The sequence below is a fragment of the Echinococcus granulosus genome (genome assembly GCF_000524195.1).
Source record: "Echinococcus granulosus chromosome Unknown EG_S00016, whole genome shotgun sequence".
Lineage (NCBI taxonomy): Eukaryota > Metazoa > Platyhelminthes > Cestoda > Cyclophyllidea > Taeniidae > Echinococcus > Echinococcus granulosus.
Genome location: NW_020170396.1, coordinates 819,542 through 837,450, shown reverse-complemented (window position 1 = coordinate 837,450; position 17,909 = coordinate 819,542). Strand labels below are relative to the sequence as shown.

Genomic DNA, 17,909 nt, shown 5'->3' with positions numbered 1-17,909 from the left:
TTGTTTAGGCCGCATCTTTGGCGCTATATTGGGCGCTATAACATTAGCTCTTTTCGTGTGTCCGTCTCACAATTATCCTCGCATTCTCCTGATGTCGGGTGTTTCCGTTGTTGTCGGTGCCCAGTGGGGTGATGAAGGAAAGGGAAAAATAGTGGATATGCTTTCTGCTCGTTGTGATGTTATCTGCCGATGCCAAGGTGGTAACAATGCAGGTATGTTTGAATCTATTTGTATTTCAGGATCTAGGACACACCGTTGTTGTCGATGACACGCAATATTTCTTCCACCTTGTTCCCAGTGGCATTATCAGGAGTGATACAATGTGTGTTATTGGCAATGGCGTTGTTATTTATCTCCAGGACTTATTTAAGGCATGATCCAATGTTCTACTAATTCTATTTCAGGAAATTGACACCCTTACAAAGCAAGGTGTTCCTGATGTTGAGAGTCGTATACGCATTTCTGAGAGTGCACATCTCGTTTTCGATGTTCATCGTCGCGTCGATGAGTTGGAAGAGGAGGCGAGAGGTCGTTATATCATCGGTACCACTAAACGCGGTATCGGTCCGACTTATGCTTCAAAGGTTTCAAGGAGGGGTCTGCGTGTTGTTGATTTAGTCGGCGATTGGAATATTTTTTGTGAACGATATGAATCTTTGGTTGGTTTTTACAAGTCACATTATCCTACTCTCAATGTTGATGTCAAAAGATCCCTAGAAGTATGTAATCTCTTAATGTCAATCCCCTTATGTTTTACCTCACTTACTCCATACCTGTGTACTTAAGGAACTGTCTAGTTACCGTGATCGCCTAAGGCCCATGGTCAGGAACATCGCTTTTTTGGTGAATAAGTTCGCGATGGTCGATACACACCGTCTTCTCGTTGAGTGTGCTCAGTCCACTATGCTGGACATCGACTTCGGCACCTATCCCTACGTCACCTCGTCGAACTGTTCTGTTGGCGGTGTATGTACTGGCCTGGGTCTACCTCCATCTCGCATCGGCAGTGTTTTTGGAGTCTGTAAGGGTGGGTAGCCCCATTCACTCTTTACCTGCGCCGGCCTTAGCATCGTTAGTAAAATCTTTTGTTTTTAAATGTAGCTTATACAACTCGTGTTGGATCCGGCGCGTTCCCTACTGAATTGACTGGCGAATTGGCTGAAAAACTGCAGACAGTTGGTCATGAATTTGGCGTCACGACGGGCAGGAAACGTCGTGTTGGCTGGCTAGATACAGTTGTTCTGCGCTACGCCCACATGATAAACAACTTCACTGCTATTGCGCTCACCAAGCTCGATGTTCTGGACGATTTTGATGAGGTAGGCCGCTCATGATTATCACTACTTTCCCTACCCGCATTCTTGAAAGCCTTATGGGGATCTTTCGTAGGTTAAAATTGCGAAGGACTATATTGATCCAACTACTGGCGAGGTGCTTCAATGCTTCCCCTCTGATCTTTCGCTCTTGTCACGGGTGGAAGTGGTCTATGAAACGTTACCCGGATGGAAGACCAGGACGATGAGCATCAAGAAATATGAAGATATGCCAGAGAATGCTCGTAATTACGTCGAAACGATCGAACGACTCTGCGATTTTCATGTTCGATGGATCGGTGTGGGACAGGGTCGCGAAGACATAATCTCCAAGCCCCTCTCCTAACTCCCTCTAGTGGCCGTTCTTTTGTAATGATTGTGCTTTCGAAAATCACGTTCTTTTGTGGGCACACGTATGCAGACCGATTCAATGAAAGCATTTTAAAATGACGCTTTTGTTACCTCACCCACCTGAGGCTGAGTTTTGGGTTTTTTTGCGAGGTTCTCTAGGGGGTCAGTTTTTTTCACACCGGAGCTGTTGTTCGCAATCAGCCCGGAGGTTTCGACCTCGAGCTTATGACGGTCCTTTAGGTCCAGTAATAGATACTGCACCGTCTGTCAAGTGCTGATGCGAGCGTTTATTTGGACTTTATGGTCTGCGACGGCTTGAATGATAAGTGGCATCCGGTATCGCAATGACTGCTCCCTGGTATTTTTATGGAATAAAGGGCGGGGTAAATTTCTTCATTCCTGTAAATTCATTTCCATTCGTGTCGCTGTGTATTCTTCGGAGTTAGTTCAGCTTGACTCTGCAAATCTTATAAGCTAGCATTGAATGGATAGTACTCCGTTTACAACGCAATCTAGCTATTTAATATTTATCTTAGGCCATTAAAGCAGTCGAGGCCTACCCATAGAAATGTGTCATAAACTACTAATCACCTTTTACCAAGTTTTGGTGGTGAAATTTAAATCTGATGTGATGTTAAAACACTGAGCATATTTTCGCTATCAGATGGAGCCTATGAAATAGGCATTGCTATTTAACATAGGCATACGGTGGGCACCATTGAATAGCCTTGTAAACATTCCACAAGGCAGTGGTGTCCTGTGTCGCCAGGATGGGTGGTGCTCGTGCCAACTTGTCGTCAGATAGGGTTGACGCCAGCCAAATCCGCGCTTGGAGTGGCGACAGACCACAGAAGAGCCATAAATAACCACTCCCACCTCTCCGTAAACCATTTTGTGCTCAGGTTCAGGAGTGGGATTGGCTGATGAGTGATACGGTGTGAAAGATGCACACCGGAAGCATTGTTGTCCACTGGGCTGGCGTTTAATGGGTGGTCCTATTAATTAATGTCAATTACCTTTCATTTATTTACCTATTCATTGGGCGCCTTCTAGCCTGCGCAGTTCATTCTCGACAATTTGTTATAGTGAGTTTGGGCAGTTATTTAAAAGAACTGGATAAACAAATTATTAGCGCAATTGGTTGTGATTCATTTGTTTGTTTGAACTGTCACACCCTAAAAGGCCATAGAGGGACTGTAACGAGAACTCTTTGATCATGCTTATTGAATAACTAAATTCCGTCTCTTATGTCAACATGATTTAGTAGATTGAGAGTTCTGGAGGTTGATTTCTAGGTGATCCTTGCCATGTTGACTCTCTATGGAGTAAGAAAAGGAAACCTCTACGATCTTTCATGGTTTATGAACAAGAAGGTAGTATTAAGCCAAGCTGACTTATTATATGAAGGGAAGAGTAACCTCTTTTGAAAGCATGCTCATTTTTCAGAAACCCGAAACCGAAAACAACACGGTGGATTTGTTTGGTTTTACGACATCATGCATGTTTGTGATCGAATCATAACCATCATCCTTACAGCGACGAATGTAAACAGTTTCTCCTGGTGTAACTTCAAACCGTCCCGCTAAGGGACCAACCAAATTGCCGGAAATTACGCCTTAGAAAGTCGCCTGGTTTGAAGCGCCCAAATGCAAAGACCGACCAGTGTCCGACAATGCATTGCTAGACAAAATGCCCTCACTGTCACCGCGCGAAAAGGCCAACCCAGTGTCCGAGCTCCCCACTTTCCGGTCACATTAAACACCGCCTGACACGGATATACGCCTTAACGGTCCCTGTGGCTTGTTTATCACACCTCTGTTCTGTTTTTGTGGTCTCCGTCAGCATACACAGCTTCTCGGTGGTCACCCAGTGTTTTACTTCAGAAGAAAGAGCTGGGTAGGTGATCCGATGTTCTTAGGGTATATCTACATGCACTGACAAATCGTGTTGATTTTCGCTTGTCAGAAGAAAATTACATTAATGTCTGCATTTTTAATGATGCATTAATGCCACAGCAATGGACTGGGGAGCGTGAAGGAGCTAATATTATTGGGTGTAGTCACACCTACTTTAACAGTTTCAGCGACCGAAATTATCAGTTCGTGACGTGGAAGGCGGTGTCTACGCCACATCGTGTCTGAAAGGCCTACAATTTGATAGAATCAATCTTTACAACTTTCCCAAACGCCGCAATGTGCTTGGCCATGAAACCTTTTGTGGAATGTGGGGCACAGACGCTTTGAGGGTCGGCAACTGCCCTGCACGGTGCAAACAGCGCAACCTCTGCCGTCATGTTGCTGGGCCGATCCGCGTGCACATTTGCGCTCATTGCCAATTTTGAAAAGACACGACGACACGACACGTCACGACATATTGCATCACACAAAAGGTCTTCTCGTTTCTCCCCCCTTTCTTCATGACCAATAATTAAAGGGAAAGCATTTTGATGGAAAGGAGTAACGTCTCACCTCTACGCTTAATTCGTTGTGAACGCTTCAAAGAATGCAACAGCTGGCAACACTTCTACGTAGATGGGGAATTCATTAACCTGTGATAATGGGAGCGACTATTGTCATTGCGGGAATCTGCTAGTTTAATGTCGAGACAACCCACCCGGTATTCCGGACCAATTTCGCTTAGGTAACCACTAGTGCAAAAGTAATTTATTATTAAGAAAAGTTATGTCGATCAAACTGTAGAGTAAGGCAGGTAATTTTGTGTCGTCACCCCAAGATCGGTAGTTCATCACTTTGCAGCGACACGTGGAGGGTATTGATTTCAGGCGGAAGGTATGCGAGGTCCTCCATTCACGGGGCGATGGTAATGCTACTGCTGGAGCAGTCATGCCGCCCTATGGAGAGTTACGATGCTCCTAATCAAAGCAGTTCTTTTCAGCCTCTGCGTGATCCCGGTTTCCATAGTGCCCACCGCCTGCCAGAGCGTGGCGGTGGATATTGAGCCATGCTTCGGCATCAGTAGTCCAACGCACAGGACTCAGCTCCGACCTATGTACTCGGGAGCTGCCTATACCCTCAAGACACGCGGCGAAGATATCCCACTCACCGGACAACCGCATACAAAGTCCACACATCCCCACGCATGTGCTTTTGCCTTTGCTGCCCCCACACATCCCCAGTTTCATTTTGTCACTGTGTACATAAAGCAAGCTCAACTAAATATTACTGCCGGCATGGGTGGAGAAGCGAGTCTAGTATTCATAGGGAACGCATACCCGACTGTTCATCTCGCCACTGTAAGACTCACAAAGATGTTCCCAGTAAAGCGTGACTTCTACCTGGATACGCAAGCCTGGCCGAAGAATTCCACTGTCATTTATATGCTTCTGATTCATGATTTTATCGGAGAGAGAAGTGGAGATGCCAAATTCTATTTGGATATTGCCCTCACTCCGACGTACCTTTGTGTGCTGACACAGTTCCAGGTTCGGGGATCTCACACAAACCTCCGCAACCCCTATGATATAAGTCTGATTAACCTCAACGAAATGTTTCATCCCGGCTGGCTTATTTGCACAACTCCGGTGGTCGCTGATCGCTTTGGATTAAAATTGACCTATCGTTTTGTAGCCTATTGCATTGATTATCGCCTTAGTTGTGATGGTGTTGTCAACTGCCCCAGAGGTCCCACTGCGCTAGCCAACAGAGTATTTGCATCCCTCCCTCAAAGCAGCGCCGATGAGTATTCGAGGAGTCTCATCTGTTATGCACCCACCGTCAACTGGTTCTTGGTAGTAATTATCCTCTTCAGCGTCATTAATGTCGGACTTCTATTTTTGATAAGTTATGTGGGATTGCTGAGGCGCTATTCACCACTCCGTTACTTGCGCCTTCAGTCGCTATGTCTTCGCTATGGATGCTGTTGTCTGCCTAGCCGATGGCGTCAAAGAGTAGTAGGAAGACCACCCATGTTCCGTCAAAACTCTATCAGCAGTGCTGATTTCGAGATACCTCTGAGCCCACCAACCTACGCCAGTGTGGAACAAGCTGATAAGACGAATCTTTTCGCCCGACGGTCTAAACGCCGCTTCCAGTGGCGGCGTCAGAAATCCGTGGTTGTTGCTGAATCCGGCCATCAGCTACCACCCTCGTATTCAGATGTGAATGAGGAAGTTGGTGTGGCACCAGAAGGAGTTATACAGAAGATTCAGAGCCTCCAGAGTTCCTTCACCTCCCGTCCAGGCGGAGGACATGGTGGCACTTCGCCGAGAGTTAAACCCCTGCCACAGCATCTCCGTAGAACTATTCATCGAATTGATCTTGGAGTTGAACTGCGAGTCGCGTTGAGACGTACAGTCTCTCGAACCAGAGCCCTGGTGAGTTCTGGCTTCCAAATCGTGCGATTTCGACCTACGACTCAACCACCGCTGACACCAGAGGCGGCGGGTGGGGAGGGAAGTTCAGTACTTCAACCGCCACCACCAAACTACTCGGAATTTCTTAGTGGCAACTTTCCCAGATATCCAGCAACCGTAGAAGTAGACCACATCAGACCACCTCTATCCACTCCTGTAGAAAGGATACCTTTTCGAGGACCTAGAAGAAGACGATCGCGTCGCAGAAACTTGTGACTTTGCAGTAAAGGGTGAGAGAGGGAAGGTTGGTTGTTTCTGTAAAAGAATGACTAGTTTGTGTCAATTTGCAAGTTTTATTTGTCCCCACATATGATTGTGCTGAGTTCCCTCTCTACCACCTTCGCCTATTCGTTTTCATCAGACGCCTAGGAGGGTCTTGTAGACGCTAAATGCACGGTGTTCACTGTTTCCGTCCTTGACAAAAATTAGCCCTTCTGACGTACGCATGTATGCTTGCCTCCAATTATGTGGCAGTATTTCTGGTCCATAAAGAGACAGTGATCCACTCTTCGCTGTGACACTTTGTTTAGACTGAAACACGGAGAGAGTACAGTAACATTTTTGACAGTTACTGTTTGCACCTGAAGTTAAGCCAAGTAGTTATTCAGTAGAGGAGATCCGCAATCCATCCTGATTCGTTTTGCATGCTCCTGCTGCAAGACCGGGATGGATTAAGCCAAGTGCTTATGAGGAGGACACAGCTTCGTGATACGAACTTATTTTACGAGGAAAGCTGAGACCAGACTGCCATTTAGGTCTCCAATTTTTGGCGCCAAACATTGCTGACAAGCTCGCTGCCAGCATCATTTATGTATGCCGCTCCAATTTAAAGGAGATGGAAGCTAATTGGAGTGTGAAACGATAATACTAACAACTGACGTCGTGTTAGAATAGTGGTAGAATCTGCGTGGCAGTGACGGTGAAGTAGTCTCCAAGACTTTCGGGTTGCAAGGGTGTTGGATTTCCCCGAAGTCCTCTGCAGAATGAAGTTTTTTATGCAAATCATTTCGTTTCAAGGTAAGATGTACTGTTTGGCAGTGGAATTTATGCAGCAATCTCCTCCCATTTCAACCCTCCACAGCAGTAGAAAATAGAAAAAAACCAACTATGAATAGTGCTTAGCGTCGATGAAACGATGAAAAAGGGAACTAGTGTTGTCCAAAGCGCTTTGAAAAGGTGGAAGAAAGTGCTAAATGGAAGAAGAATGGTAATGCTAATAACCTGTGCTTATCAATTTAGAGTCTGTGCAGGCGGAGTGCCAGAATTGAAAGAGAGAGCTACTGGTTTCACTTTCCTTTGAAACGAATTCACTATTTGTTAATCTGTCCATTCAGGCTTCACTGTCATCGTTAAGGTCCCAATCGGTGCTGTTTCTACAGCCCCCCTCAGTTTCTATTTTGGGCTGATCCTCATCGGATGGGTGTCTCCTCTTGTCGCCTTTTATGCAGACTGGAGGTCTCCTGGGTACTCGCAATCGATTAAATTGAGTAGCGTGAAGTCATGACTTCCTCCTTTGGTCGTGTCGTATTCATTACCCTTCTACAAACAAGACTGCTTAGAAAATTTGACTGACCTCACTTATTGACCATAATATCAGCAGTATGTCTGACTCCCATCACTCCAGATTTCGCGTTCCCATGACATCGAGGCAGTGCATTGTGATAGCGTTGAAACTTTGTAAAATGCCCCAGAACTGCTAATTGAGGGTTCACTTAAATTCACATGAAATTTTAGAAGGAAATGTACCAAATCGGAAAATTGAAAAGTGCATTCCGATGCCTCACTTTATTCGTCGTTGGAAAGCTGAAAATAGCATAAAGTTCTGAAGCAGTTGAATCTCGTTGAAACAGAGGTGTCGCTAAATGCAAAGTAGCAACCATTTTACCAAGAACTTCATACTGCAGGATGCCGTATCATTGTGGTGCGACGTTCGAGTTTATTGAAGGCGACCAAAGTATCCAACTTGGGTTTGTGCTGTCACATTCCCACTGATGTGGTTACCGCTGGCTGGCGCTTCAAGACTTGATGTTTCATGTCATATTCCATTCAGTAGCAATCACAGCCGATGATAGGGTGTTAGTGGTGTTAGTTGGGCGTTTGGCTGACCTTCAAGGCGAGAGGCCAGAAAGAAGGACTTTACAAGGCTCTCAGGTTATTGTGACTCCCAGCCTCAAGCCCTTACTAGGAGTCAATCCTGTTAATAGCCCTGTCAGTCACCGATTACGATTTTTGAGTAGATCTTCGTAAAACTTGCCTCTCAATCCAAGTAACTTTGAAGTAGTACACCAAATAGAAGCCCCTATATTACTACAATTCCAGGGAGGAAGGTGAACTTTTCTGTTGCAAGCATTGGTAACAACAGCAATCTGACAAAGGAGGTCATTCAAACCTTATTCCGTCCATTTTTATGCGAAAGCACATTTTTGGCAAGGTATTAAGAGGGCGTTAAAGGCTGAGCAGGCGCATCAACCACGTGATCAACTTTGAACAGCCATAGCTGGTTTTTAAGTTTTGTAGTAATTAGGGTTAAGATGACTTTTTTGCTTACTTTAACGTAAAACATGCGCATTTAAGCACCTAATCCATCAATTGAGGTTACACTTCGCACCCCCTTGCGTTTCCAAGTGCGATTATCGAAACTATCCGACTTTAAAACTACGGGAAAAGGCATGCGATACTTTGCTTAATATATGTCCCTTTATTTGGAATCGGCTGTAGTTACGTGATACGGTCCGCACAGACCCCAAAATTACAAAGTTAAGGTGTCATGACGTCCCATTTTTAGAGACAAATTTGAATACGTTCCGTTTACGATCCCATCAAGCAAAATCGATCGCATGTCGACTTTACTTTTACGCAGACTTAACTTTGCTATGATTACCAAGACATCAAAAGGTCGTAAAAATAGGGTTGTATGAACCCAAGTTTCGCTATGACAAGGAGTAGGGACATTAGGTGTGTGCTTAACCACGTGGTCTCTAGAGTCTCTGCATGCAGAACTCCCATTTGGAAGCCTAGCCCAGAAGAGCTACTTGAGGGGTTGACATAACAAATTACAAATCCTAGATAACCAGATAGCAAATAAGACAATGGCTGCATATTATGACCTTTAATGGAAAAGCCATTTTGTGAAAACATGGGTAAAGCAGTGGCATAAATTACGTTGAAGAATAGACGCTACAATCGCATGAGCTAAAAATCTTTTAAGAAGCTTGCTTTGGAAATTGTAATTGTTATAGGCCAGAAGAAAGTAGAGAAGGAATTAGTCTCAAAAGCTTTGAAATGAAGCCGTATTTCTACAGTCGGTTTCAGCCAACGTAATGTCATGGCACAAAAGTTGGACTATAATAGAAGTACTTAAGGCGGTTAGGAGGTCAGTTTGCGCCAACCAAGTGACATGGTGGAAACGTTTAACTCCTGAGGAGGGAATAAACACCAATTCTTTTAAACCATCACAGTATGTAAACCCCATGTCACTATTAAAGTAAAAGACGCATTCCTCTACGCATTCTTCATGTTACAAGGGTGTAAAATTTGAGGGAAAGGGGAAGGGGCACAGAAACCGTTGCAGTTGGTCATGGGGTTTGTAACGTTGTTTTATTATTCACAAGGTGATGCGGGTGCAATTGCCCCTAAGAGGGGCATATCTAATTAAGTTACCACTCGATCATCTTAAAAACGAGATGTTATTCGTCTGATCCATTAGAATCGTGAGAATCTGAAGGCAGTATAATATGGGATATGAATGCTGCAGTAGTTTTAATTAGCTACTTCCAAATGCATTTCCACGACCCAATCAAATTTTTGTATAGTCGCAGCGGTTTATTGGAATTGGCGTGATTGGTGGATTTGTGTGTAGACATGAGTCGTAAGCGCAACCGTCCAGAAGAATGGGGTGACATCGAGCCATCTCCTGTTATTCACATTACTGACTTGCCGGAACATACACTAGAAATCGATTTGGAAAAGTTATTTGACAAATATGGTCGCATAGTTGAGATCATCATGCTGCCCAACAAGCGGCAAGCTCTTGTAGAGTTCGAAGACCAGAACGATGCTGATCGTGTAATTCAAAGGTAGTTGCTTGTCTCTTCCATGTCTCATGTTATTCGGTTGTATCCCCTATGCTTTACGCGATTGATTATGACCTTACTCAGTCTACTACTAAGTAACGCGCATAGGTACCGTTCGTCCCTAAATTTTAATTTTAAGCTAACCATCTTCAACGTTTACCATTACGAGTTTTGATGGCAGTGATTTTCCTGCTACTAGGGGTGTATACCATTTATGTTTTGGCAGGCTATTCTTTGCTGGCCACTGTGCTTAAATATGTCGTTTTAACGTTAATAAACTATTTTGATAGATCTAACGAGTATCCGTTTACGGTCAACAATCAGCGTCTTCGATTGGCATACAGCACCTCGAAACGGCTGACTTTCCGTGGTCGTCTTGACGACAGTGCCATACAAAGTGATCGGCCACCTCCTATGGAAAATAACATTCTCCTTCTGACAATCTACAATGCTCAGTATCCTATAACAGTAGATGTTATTCATCAAGTCACTAACCGTCATGGTAAAGTGTTGAGAATAGTCATATTCCGCAAAACCGGTGTTCAAGCCATGGTTGAATTCGCTACAGTCGCAGACGCCCGGGAAACCAAGCGTCATATCAACGGTGCGGACATCTACTCAGGCTGTTGCTCTCTCAAGGTCGAGTACGCAAAGCAGACACGATTGAAGGTGACACGGAATTGTCTTGATAGTTGGGACTATGAAAATCCTACTCTAATGGATGAGACTGGGATGGGTGTTCAGGGAAGACCCGTGGCTGCAGCAGCAGCCGCTTCTCTATTAGGTAAATTCGATGGCGAGTTAGGAAAGCGGGCTGATGCCTACCTGCCTGGCAACCTCGCGGCCGTCTCACCTAACTCCGTCATCAGCGCACTCGCAATGGTAGCTGCAGGACAGCAACAACAACAACAGGGCGTTTTCGGTGGTGGTTACTCTGACATGAACGATAGATCTGCCACTCCCGTCATTATGGTCTACAATTTGAATATGGCTCATGCCAATTGTGACAGGTGCGTTTCTTTTCTACAAACTTGAGCCACCCACCCGTTGAAGTGTTTATTACCACTGCTCGTACTCGTCTCTGGTTTTGTTATAGGGATTGTCGTGATAAATTTCTCAGTGGGTTTTTCCTCTAATCTCATACCCATTTGGAATTTCTTTTTACTGAACTTGTTTTGTGCTTTTAGATTGTTCAATCTCTTCTGCCTTTACGGAGACGTCGGTCCAATAAAATTCCTTCGCTCGAAGGAGGGAACGGCGATGGTTGAATTGCACGGAATCGCCAACGCTAACGGTGCCCTCGTCAACCTACCGATGATTTCATTCGCTGGAAAACGACTCAGCGTAAGCCTTCCTCTCTCAGTCATGCAATGGTGAATTATCTTAAGGGATATGCCTTTTTTAATTCAGGTGGGTCGATTTGCTTCCATAAGTATGTGGAAAAAGATTATGCGCTGTTTACTGGGTCGTGGCGGTCTTCGTTACGCCCTCTCCCCCGAATCGCTCGTCAACCTCCTTGCACCGACATTTTTTGTGATCCTTTTTTCTGATGCACCGAGGTTGGATTGATTGTCAGTGAAATGCTTTACATTCTTACTTCCTTAAAGGTTTCGAGAGTTCAACTCTCTGGTTTGGTGTGCAATTTTAAATTAGTATTACACACTTTCAGGTATTACCTTATACCCGTAATTTCTTCTTATCAAACTTTCTCTCTGCCAATGCCATGCCAAACTTTACAGTAGTGTTCACCAAGGCAATTGCTCATTCTTTGTTTGGGTGCTGTGGGATTCGAGGAGAATGGGCACATATTTTCATGTCGAAAGTGCGCGGTTAATGAAGAGGAAAGGCTCCCAAGCATGTGTGCGTATTTGCGATGCACATCGTCTAGTAGTGGGACAGTTTCTATTGCAAACGCACCCTCAAGTTGTTTGAAAAGGACATAAATGCATTTGTAGAGTTGGTATGTTGTCCAGTCTCATAGCTGCAGTGGAGTGTGTTTTTGCTATGCATATACTTGTATCATGCTGGCTATGTTAGGATGCTATGAACAGAATCGTGCGCTCACTTTTTACTGCCTTAGAATTTTTTTTGTTCTCCCAGTGGCCAAAGGGCGGTTTTTTCAACCGGTCATTCTTTCCGTAATTAAGCTTTTTAACTGCCTTTGAGTAATGAAGACCTCTCCATTTCCTCTAACACATTCGCTACCTGATTTCTAGAGGCAGTTTTGTTTATACGTACCGACAGTGCGGGCCTTAAAGTAGAGTGGAGTTCACATTAGCAATGAATGTCGTACGGCTCATCGTCTCCAATGTGGTCTATTGGCATTTGTTGTCACTTCTTATACCTACTTTTCATGACAGAAATGGATAGCTGATTAAGACCAGGATATTATTGTCGATCTCGTTGTTAGGGTGCTCCTACTACCAGGGCTGCTTTTGCTACAGTCAGTCGATGAGGTGACTCGACAGCTTGATTAGGTGGGTGATCAATGTCTGAAGCGGTAGCAGTGAACTTTGCACTCCCATTCACACACGTGTGTGCTTTTTCGCGCGTCCCACTTTTCGGGTTAAACCCAATCTGCGACTGTGTGAGATGACCTTTTTTGAACAAATGCGTATTTTATGGTTACCTCGTACTTCCTCGATCTGAAACTATGGTGTAGTTTTCCTTCAGCCACAGCTTCTGCCTCCGTTGCAGCGTTCGTTCCGACAGGGGTATTTTATGCCCTGGTCGTGTAATCCACTGCAATAGCACACCCATCAAGGCATCAAACCGAACCCACTGGTCATACATCGTGGACTTTTTCACGCCCCTCTACCTCGATATGCATCACCTCATTCATTCATCCATTGACAGGGTCAGCTGAGCCGACAACAGCACATAGTCGAGGTCAGTCAGCCCTACATACTGCCTGATGGCAGTCCCTCATTCAAAGACTTCACAGGCTCCCGGAACAACCGGTACACCCACGACAGTGCCGCGAAAAATCGCGTCTACCCTCCCTCGCGCATGCTCCACTTCTGGAACTGCCCTCCTGGCATTAGCTCTTCACAACTTCAGGAGGTCTTTGCCCACGCTGGGGTCTCTGTCCCCAAGTACGTACACCACTATCTCTTCCCCTTCATGCATCTTCATCACCACTTCCTATTTTCAGGAGGATAAGCCGTCGGCTTTCATGGTTTCGTTATTTGTATGCGCTATCCATTAGCGCTGTGAGGTCTTTGGTTTTTTATCCTGGTTTACGGGACCACTCAGTGAGAGGCGGTTAGCCATGCAAGGAGGTTTTGGCTACTGCTGATTGTATCATCTGTAATCGAAGCCCATACTTTAACTGCTTTCTTAACACACCTACTCACAGACACGCACTTGGTTTATCATGCGTTCATGTGGTATAAAAAGCTGTGATTGTGTTCTCTGTGAAATTTCCGTGTAATTTCAGTCTGATTGGTGCCTGTCTTATCACTACATTCCTTTTCAAACAGTACACCATTTAAAGATTCACGATACATTCAAGTCAGCTCTCCTTTGTAAACGCGGTTTGGTGTTTGAAGTGTGAACGCTTTGGACACAAAATTGGTGTTTGTTTTTAAGGCAACTAGGCCTAGTAAAAGCCTAGAATGCTTTTGCCTCAAAAGATGAATGTTGATTGCTTGAAAAACCAACGAAGAAGTTAACAACCCTAGAGACCATATTCAGCCCCATAGAAACCTCTCCTTGTCTGTGGCTAACTCGGTCACCGTGTGAACGAAACTGATGAAAATTATCGAGTTATTAAAAAGTTGTTCACGTGCTTTGCTATCTTTTGTGCCGATTACTAAATGCCGCATTGTTTTGAGCTAATGTGCCAACACTGGCACTTGTCATTCTACTACACTAATCACTTGCACTTAGATACTGGGCTGTCTACTGACATTACCCAGAAAAGAAGGGTTGGCACAATGCCAGTGCAATTTTGCCACTCATCGCCCTTGGTTTCCTTGATGGGATCACGCTAGTCTGCCACGTCGTCTGACAAATCGATTTTCCGCATTTTCGACTTGTCCGCTCGCATTTGTGCTGTTGTTTTCGCGTCGACTTCCATGGCGACGGCTCACGCAATTGTGTGTGTGTGTTTGTGCAGGTGCGTCTATGACTGATACCGGTACAAACATCTCAGTGTAACTGCTGTTGTCGAATGACAATGTCACCATATTAATTTTTAGTTCAAGTAAAGGGAACATTCTATTCTTACTCGATCAAAGATCTCAGCCACTCTCATTTCGGTTTTTTCAACCCTCTTTTTGGACTCCCTCCTGCTTGCACCCTTGGCACATCGCTGTTATTTATTGTCCAGATGATAGTCTTTTTTCTAGTGAAAAGCTTGATAGGGAATTTTCTGTCCGCTCCCGATAGCAGACAAATTGTACTGGCTAGGCTTTGCGTCACGGTGAATCCAAGAGGCTAAATTTTTCATATCCCTAGCCGTCTTCATTGTCGTTGTTCTGGTAGTTTTTTACTGCCACTTCCGTGATACACATGCACACACACGACCTCGTCCCACCTTATTCCACTCTCTCAGCCCCTTCTCGCTTTAGGAACTGTGCGCTTCCGTCTTTCACCCCACCTAGCGTGCATCTGCGCAAGTATGTGTGCAATTTTTTTTAACAAAATAGTCCTTCAACAGTGTGTGCACACCCTCGTGTTTGCGTGATTCATTATAATTTAGCCTTTACTACTAATTTTCACTACCCACGTTTTTCATCTGCAGTTGCTGTTGCCGTACCTTCCTCCAGAAGTGAGAATAAGTACAAGGCCGCCTTGTTAATGTGTTACCGAATTCCTCCTTTTTTAAAAAATTAGCAAGAAACCTCATTAACATGCTCGACAGTAGTTATCTAGTCGGTTCGGGTACGTACGCACACATACGCACGCGCACATCCATTCAGAAACATGGAGTATATCCTAAAACTCTCTCAAGTGATTCGTCGGTTGGTTGATTTGTCAAACTTGCAGCCTTTGGTGGCGATTTCGCATTATCTCTACCATAGTGTGCACGAACGAGCACTCACCCACTTTTACATTGTGTTGCCTTTTGTTTACACCTCTTCATTCGCTGTGTGTGAGCCTCAAAATTGAATGGTTTTCAACGTCAAAAGTGTCTTTTTCCGCCGGGAGCGTCAAGCTGTGTTCTCCCTTGATGGACTTGCTAATAAGGAAAATTGGCAGCAGTCATAGTTGCTGCCTCTGCTCATATGCCCTACGGGATCAAGTACCACATGATTAATGGTTGAAATTTCTCATTGCACATTCAGTGGTTATGATAGACGGATAGATGTGAGGCCTTTGTCGACGCTATCTCACTCCTTGCTACCCCTTTTTGTGACCGAGGTCTGTGGGTCACAGTTGGCGCCATGACTTTCACCACCGCTATTGTTGCTGCATCCTAGTCTCCAAGGTAAACAATTCGCTATGGTTTCGTGTTTTGCGCGGTCAGCTGCTACAGCTCTCCTGCACTTATACGTACCTAGTTGGTAGAAGTCATGGTCCGAAATTTGTGACAAAAGAGTGCCCGATAAGGTAAAGTACAGCCTCGCACGGTTGGACTCCGTAGTATGGCATTGTGATGCCGCGGGGGAATGTCTTTGCCAGGATCATACTACGGCAGGAGGCGGAGCTGGGTTTTACTAATAATGATCCTGATGGATCATCAATGCAGAAAACCGCCCAAATTTTTACGCGAAAATCGCGGCTTTTGTGTGTGTGTGCGCATGCCAGACATTGAAAAAGCTTAAGAAAGTCTTGTGGTTGCTGCCATCTTGCTTTTTAATGGGCAAACAGCTCAACCGCCGACGAAACATGAGACATTTTATCAGAGCTTATGTTTCTATGCTAGTTCATTTTCTTTTTTCAAAAAAAGCTTGACTCGACTTGCTATTTATGGAGTTGGTTTGACAAAATGCATGTCATCTATCTTGTTCCACGGCTGAGCTTTCTTTCTCGTAAGTCACTAGTGGCAGAGGCTTGTTTTAGGCGATTTGACGTTGCTAGTTCTTTGGTTGAAATAATCATAATTTCTTCTTGCATTGTTTAACCCAAATTTACCTGCAATGGTGATGAACGCTCGATTCGGCATTAAATCACACCCAGTTAATGTGTGGTGATGGCTGGTGGCGGTACAGGCGGCAAAATAAACGATCTTTTCATCGGGTAACAGTTGTGGATGCAATCAAGTTGTACTGCGTATTTGCACGTCTGCCGTATCAGTCGCGTTTCTCGCCATCTCCATGGCACACGAATCGGTGGTGTAAACGCGTGAATCATCCTATTTATTGCACGATTGTTGATGTCCCGAATTCGAATTTATTAACGCCCGCACACTTCGTGATTTTCATGGCTCTGGGCCATACATTACACGGTGCCGTGTTCTCGTACTACCTCGAATGTAATGACATGCACTTGCCTATTTACCATGTCGACGTGTGCTTCTCTCTTTAGGGCCATTTTAAGGACAGGTTGTGATACTATCAGTCAGTTGCAAAAGGTCACTTGCTTGAGGACATTACCGAAAGGTCTTTCCTGTAGCGTTTAGTTGCTGCGTTTGAGTTACTCTACATACAGGCAGGCATAACTTCAAGGGGACCTCCATTTTCCAACAGTGTACCCTGACCATTGGCTGGGACGCAAATTCTTTCGCACTGTTCTTTTCTTTTCATCCCTTTGGACCAATTTTGACCTCTACTGTACTTCTGCCCTCATCATGTGTTATTGTCCCTTCCCCTATCGCAAAAGATTCAAATATGCCATACTAGGCGAAGCAAAAAGGGAGTTGTGGGTATGCCTCCTCTTCTCCCCTCTGCATTTTGGTTATACTAATGTGCTCCTCTCGTACGCATATCCTTACACATAATGAAGGTAACTAAAGTCGCTAATTCTACACGTGTTCGTTCCCCGCTCTTATATCCTGCCTCTAAGTCTGCCTGTGTGCAGGGACTGCCGTACATCCGAGGTGTTCATCCAATTGGTGAGTTAGCCATCTCGGGCCACCACCGCACTCTGGCCGGCTCATTGTCGTCCAAATCAGACCCTGAGGGAGGCACAAAACCTTACGATAACGACGCAGTCTGTCGCACATTTCTTAAGTGCCAATCAGGCGCCCGAAACAGATTATGGAGATGGTGTGCCGATATTAAGACGGGGGGGGAAGACAGCGGCATTGTGAACATAAACGTCCGCCCTGTTGATGGTAGTAGTGCCATCTTGCAATGCATGCATGCATCCATTTATCTGTTCATTCAGACATCCAAGCCCTCCATGTCTTAAATATGGGCTGTTTCAAGGCCGCGATCTCCCTTGCAAATCGAAAACATAACCCCCGAGGAATGCGGCATGTCCGCATTCTCTTGACATTCCAGGGCCCCATAAGAAGTGCTACATTCTTTTATGCGTTGTTTTCTGCATTTATCCCCCCTCCCCTTTTAGTTCCATCTAGAGCGGAAGCAAACCCTCTCGTTGTCTAGCTGCAGTCGTCCAAGGCTCCATTTATTTTAGCAGGAAATTTTAGTAGCAAAGCCTTAAAGCCTCGTTAACTTAGAGATGTAAAGTGATTAAAAGAGTTTGTGCGGTTTTGGATATAGCCCCCAACAGTAGCATCTTGGGACTTGTAAAATCCACGCAATTGTTAATAGGTACATATCGTAAAACGCAAAAATACGTCAGACTTTCTCTACTAGTTTTTCGCTATGCTCAACCGGCCTGCACACCACCACACTGTCGGCTGAACTTGTCTGACCTACACACCGAGCTTACGTCAGCTCCAAAGCT

The 17,909-nt window shown here is 44.9% G+C and overlaps 3 protein-coding genes across 3 annotated transcripts in view; all 3 read left to right on the top strand. All coding sequences in view use genetic code 11, as the record gives it.

The window, feature by feature from the left end:
• Positions 1-91: 91 nt before the first annotated feature.
• Positions 92-1,659, top strand: EGR_03221 (Adenylosuccinate synthetase isozyme; the record flags this gene model as incomplete). Its single annotated transcript, XM_024492470.1, has 6 exons — positions 92-212; positions 247-344; positions 405-719; positions 787-1,027; positions 1,102-1,319; positions 1,390-1,659. 6 exons carry the CDS (start codon positions 92-94, stop codon positions 1,657-1,659), a joined length of 1,263 nt encoding a protein of 420 aa, XP_024353144.1.
• Positions 1,660-4,530: 2,871 nt separating this feature from the next.
• EGR_03220 (hypothetical protein) lies at positions 4,531-6,252 on the top strand (the record flags this gene model as incomplete). Its single annotated transcript, XM_024492469.1, has 1 exon — positions 4,531-6,252. The coding sequence occupies one exon, from the start codon at positions 4,531-4,533 to the stop codon at positions 6,250-6,252; it is 1,722 nt and encodes a 573-aa protein (XP_024353143.1).
• Positions 6,253-9,897: 3,645 nt separating this feature from the next.
• The window catches only part of EGR_03219 (Heterogeneous nuclear ribonucleoprotein L), a gene marked incomplete at both ends in the record, with an annotated part of 10,619 nt that continues 2,607 nt past the window's right edge, over positions 9,898-17,909 (top strand). Inside the window, 4 exons of the mRNA XM_024492468.1 lie at positions 9,898-10,112; positions 10,400-11,119; positions 11,297-11,453; positions 12,966-13,204. Of these exons, the coding sequence (XP_024353142.1) occupies positions 9,898-10,112; positions 10,400-11,119; positions 11,297-11,453; positions 12,966-13,204 (1,331 nt within the window). The remainder of the gene's footprint in view (positions 10,113-10,399; positions 11,120-11,296; positions 11,454-12,965; positions 13,205-17,909) is intronic.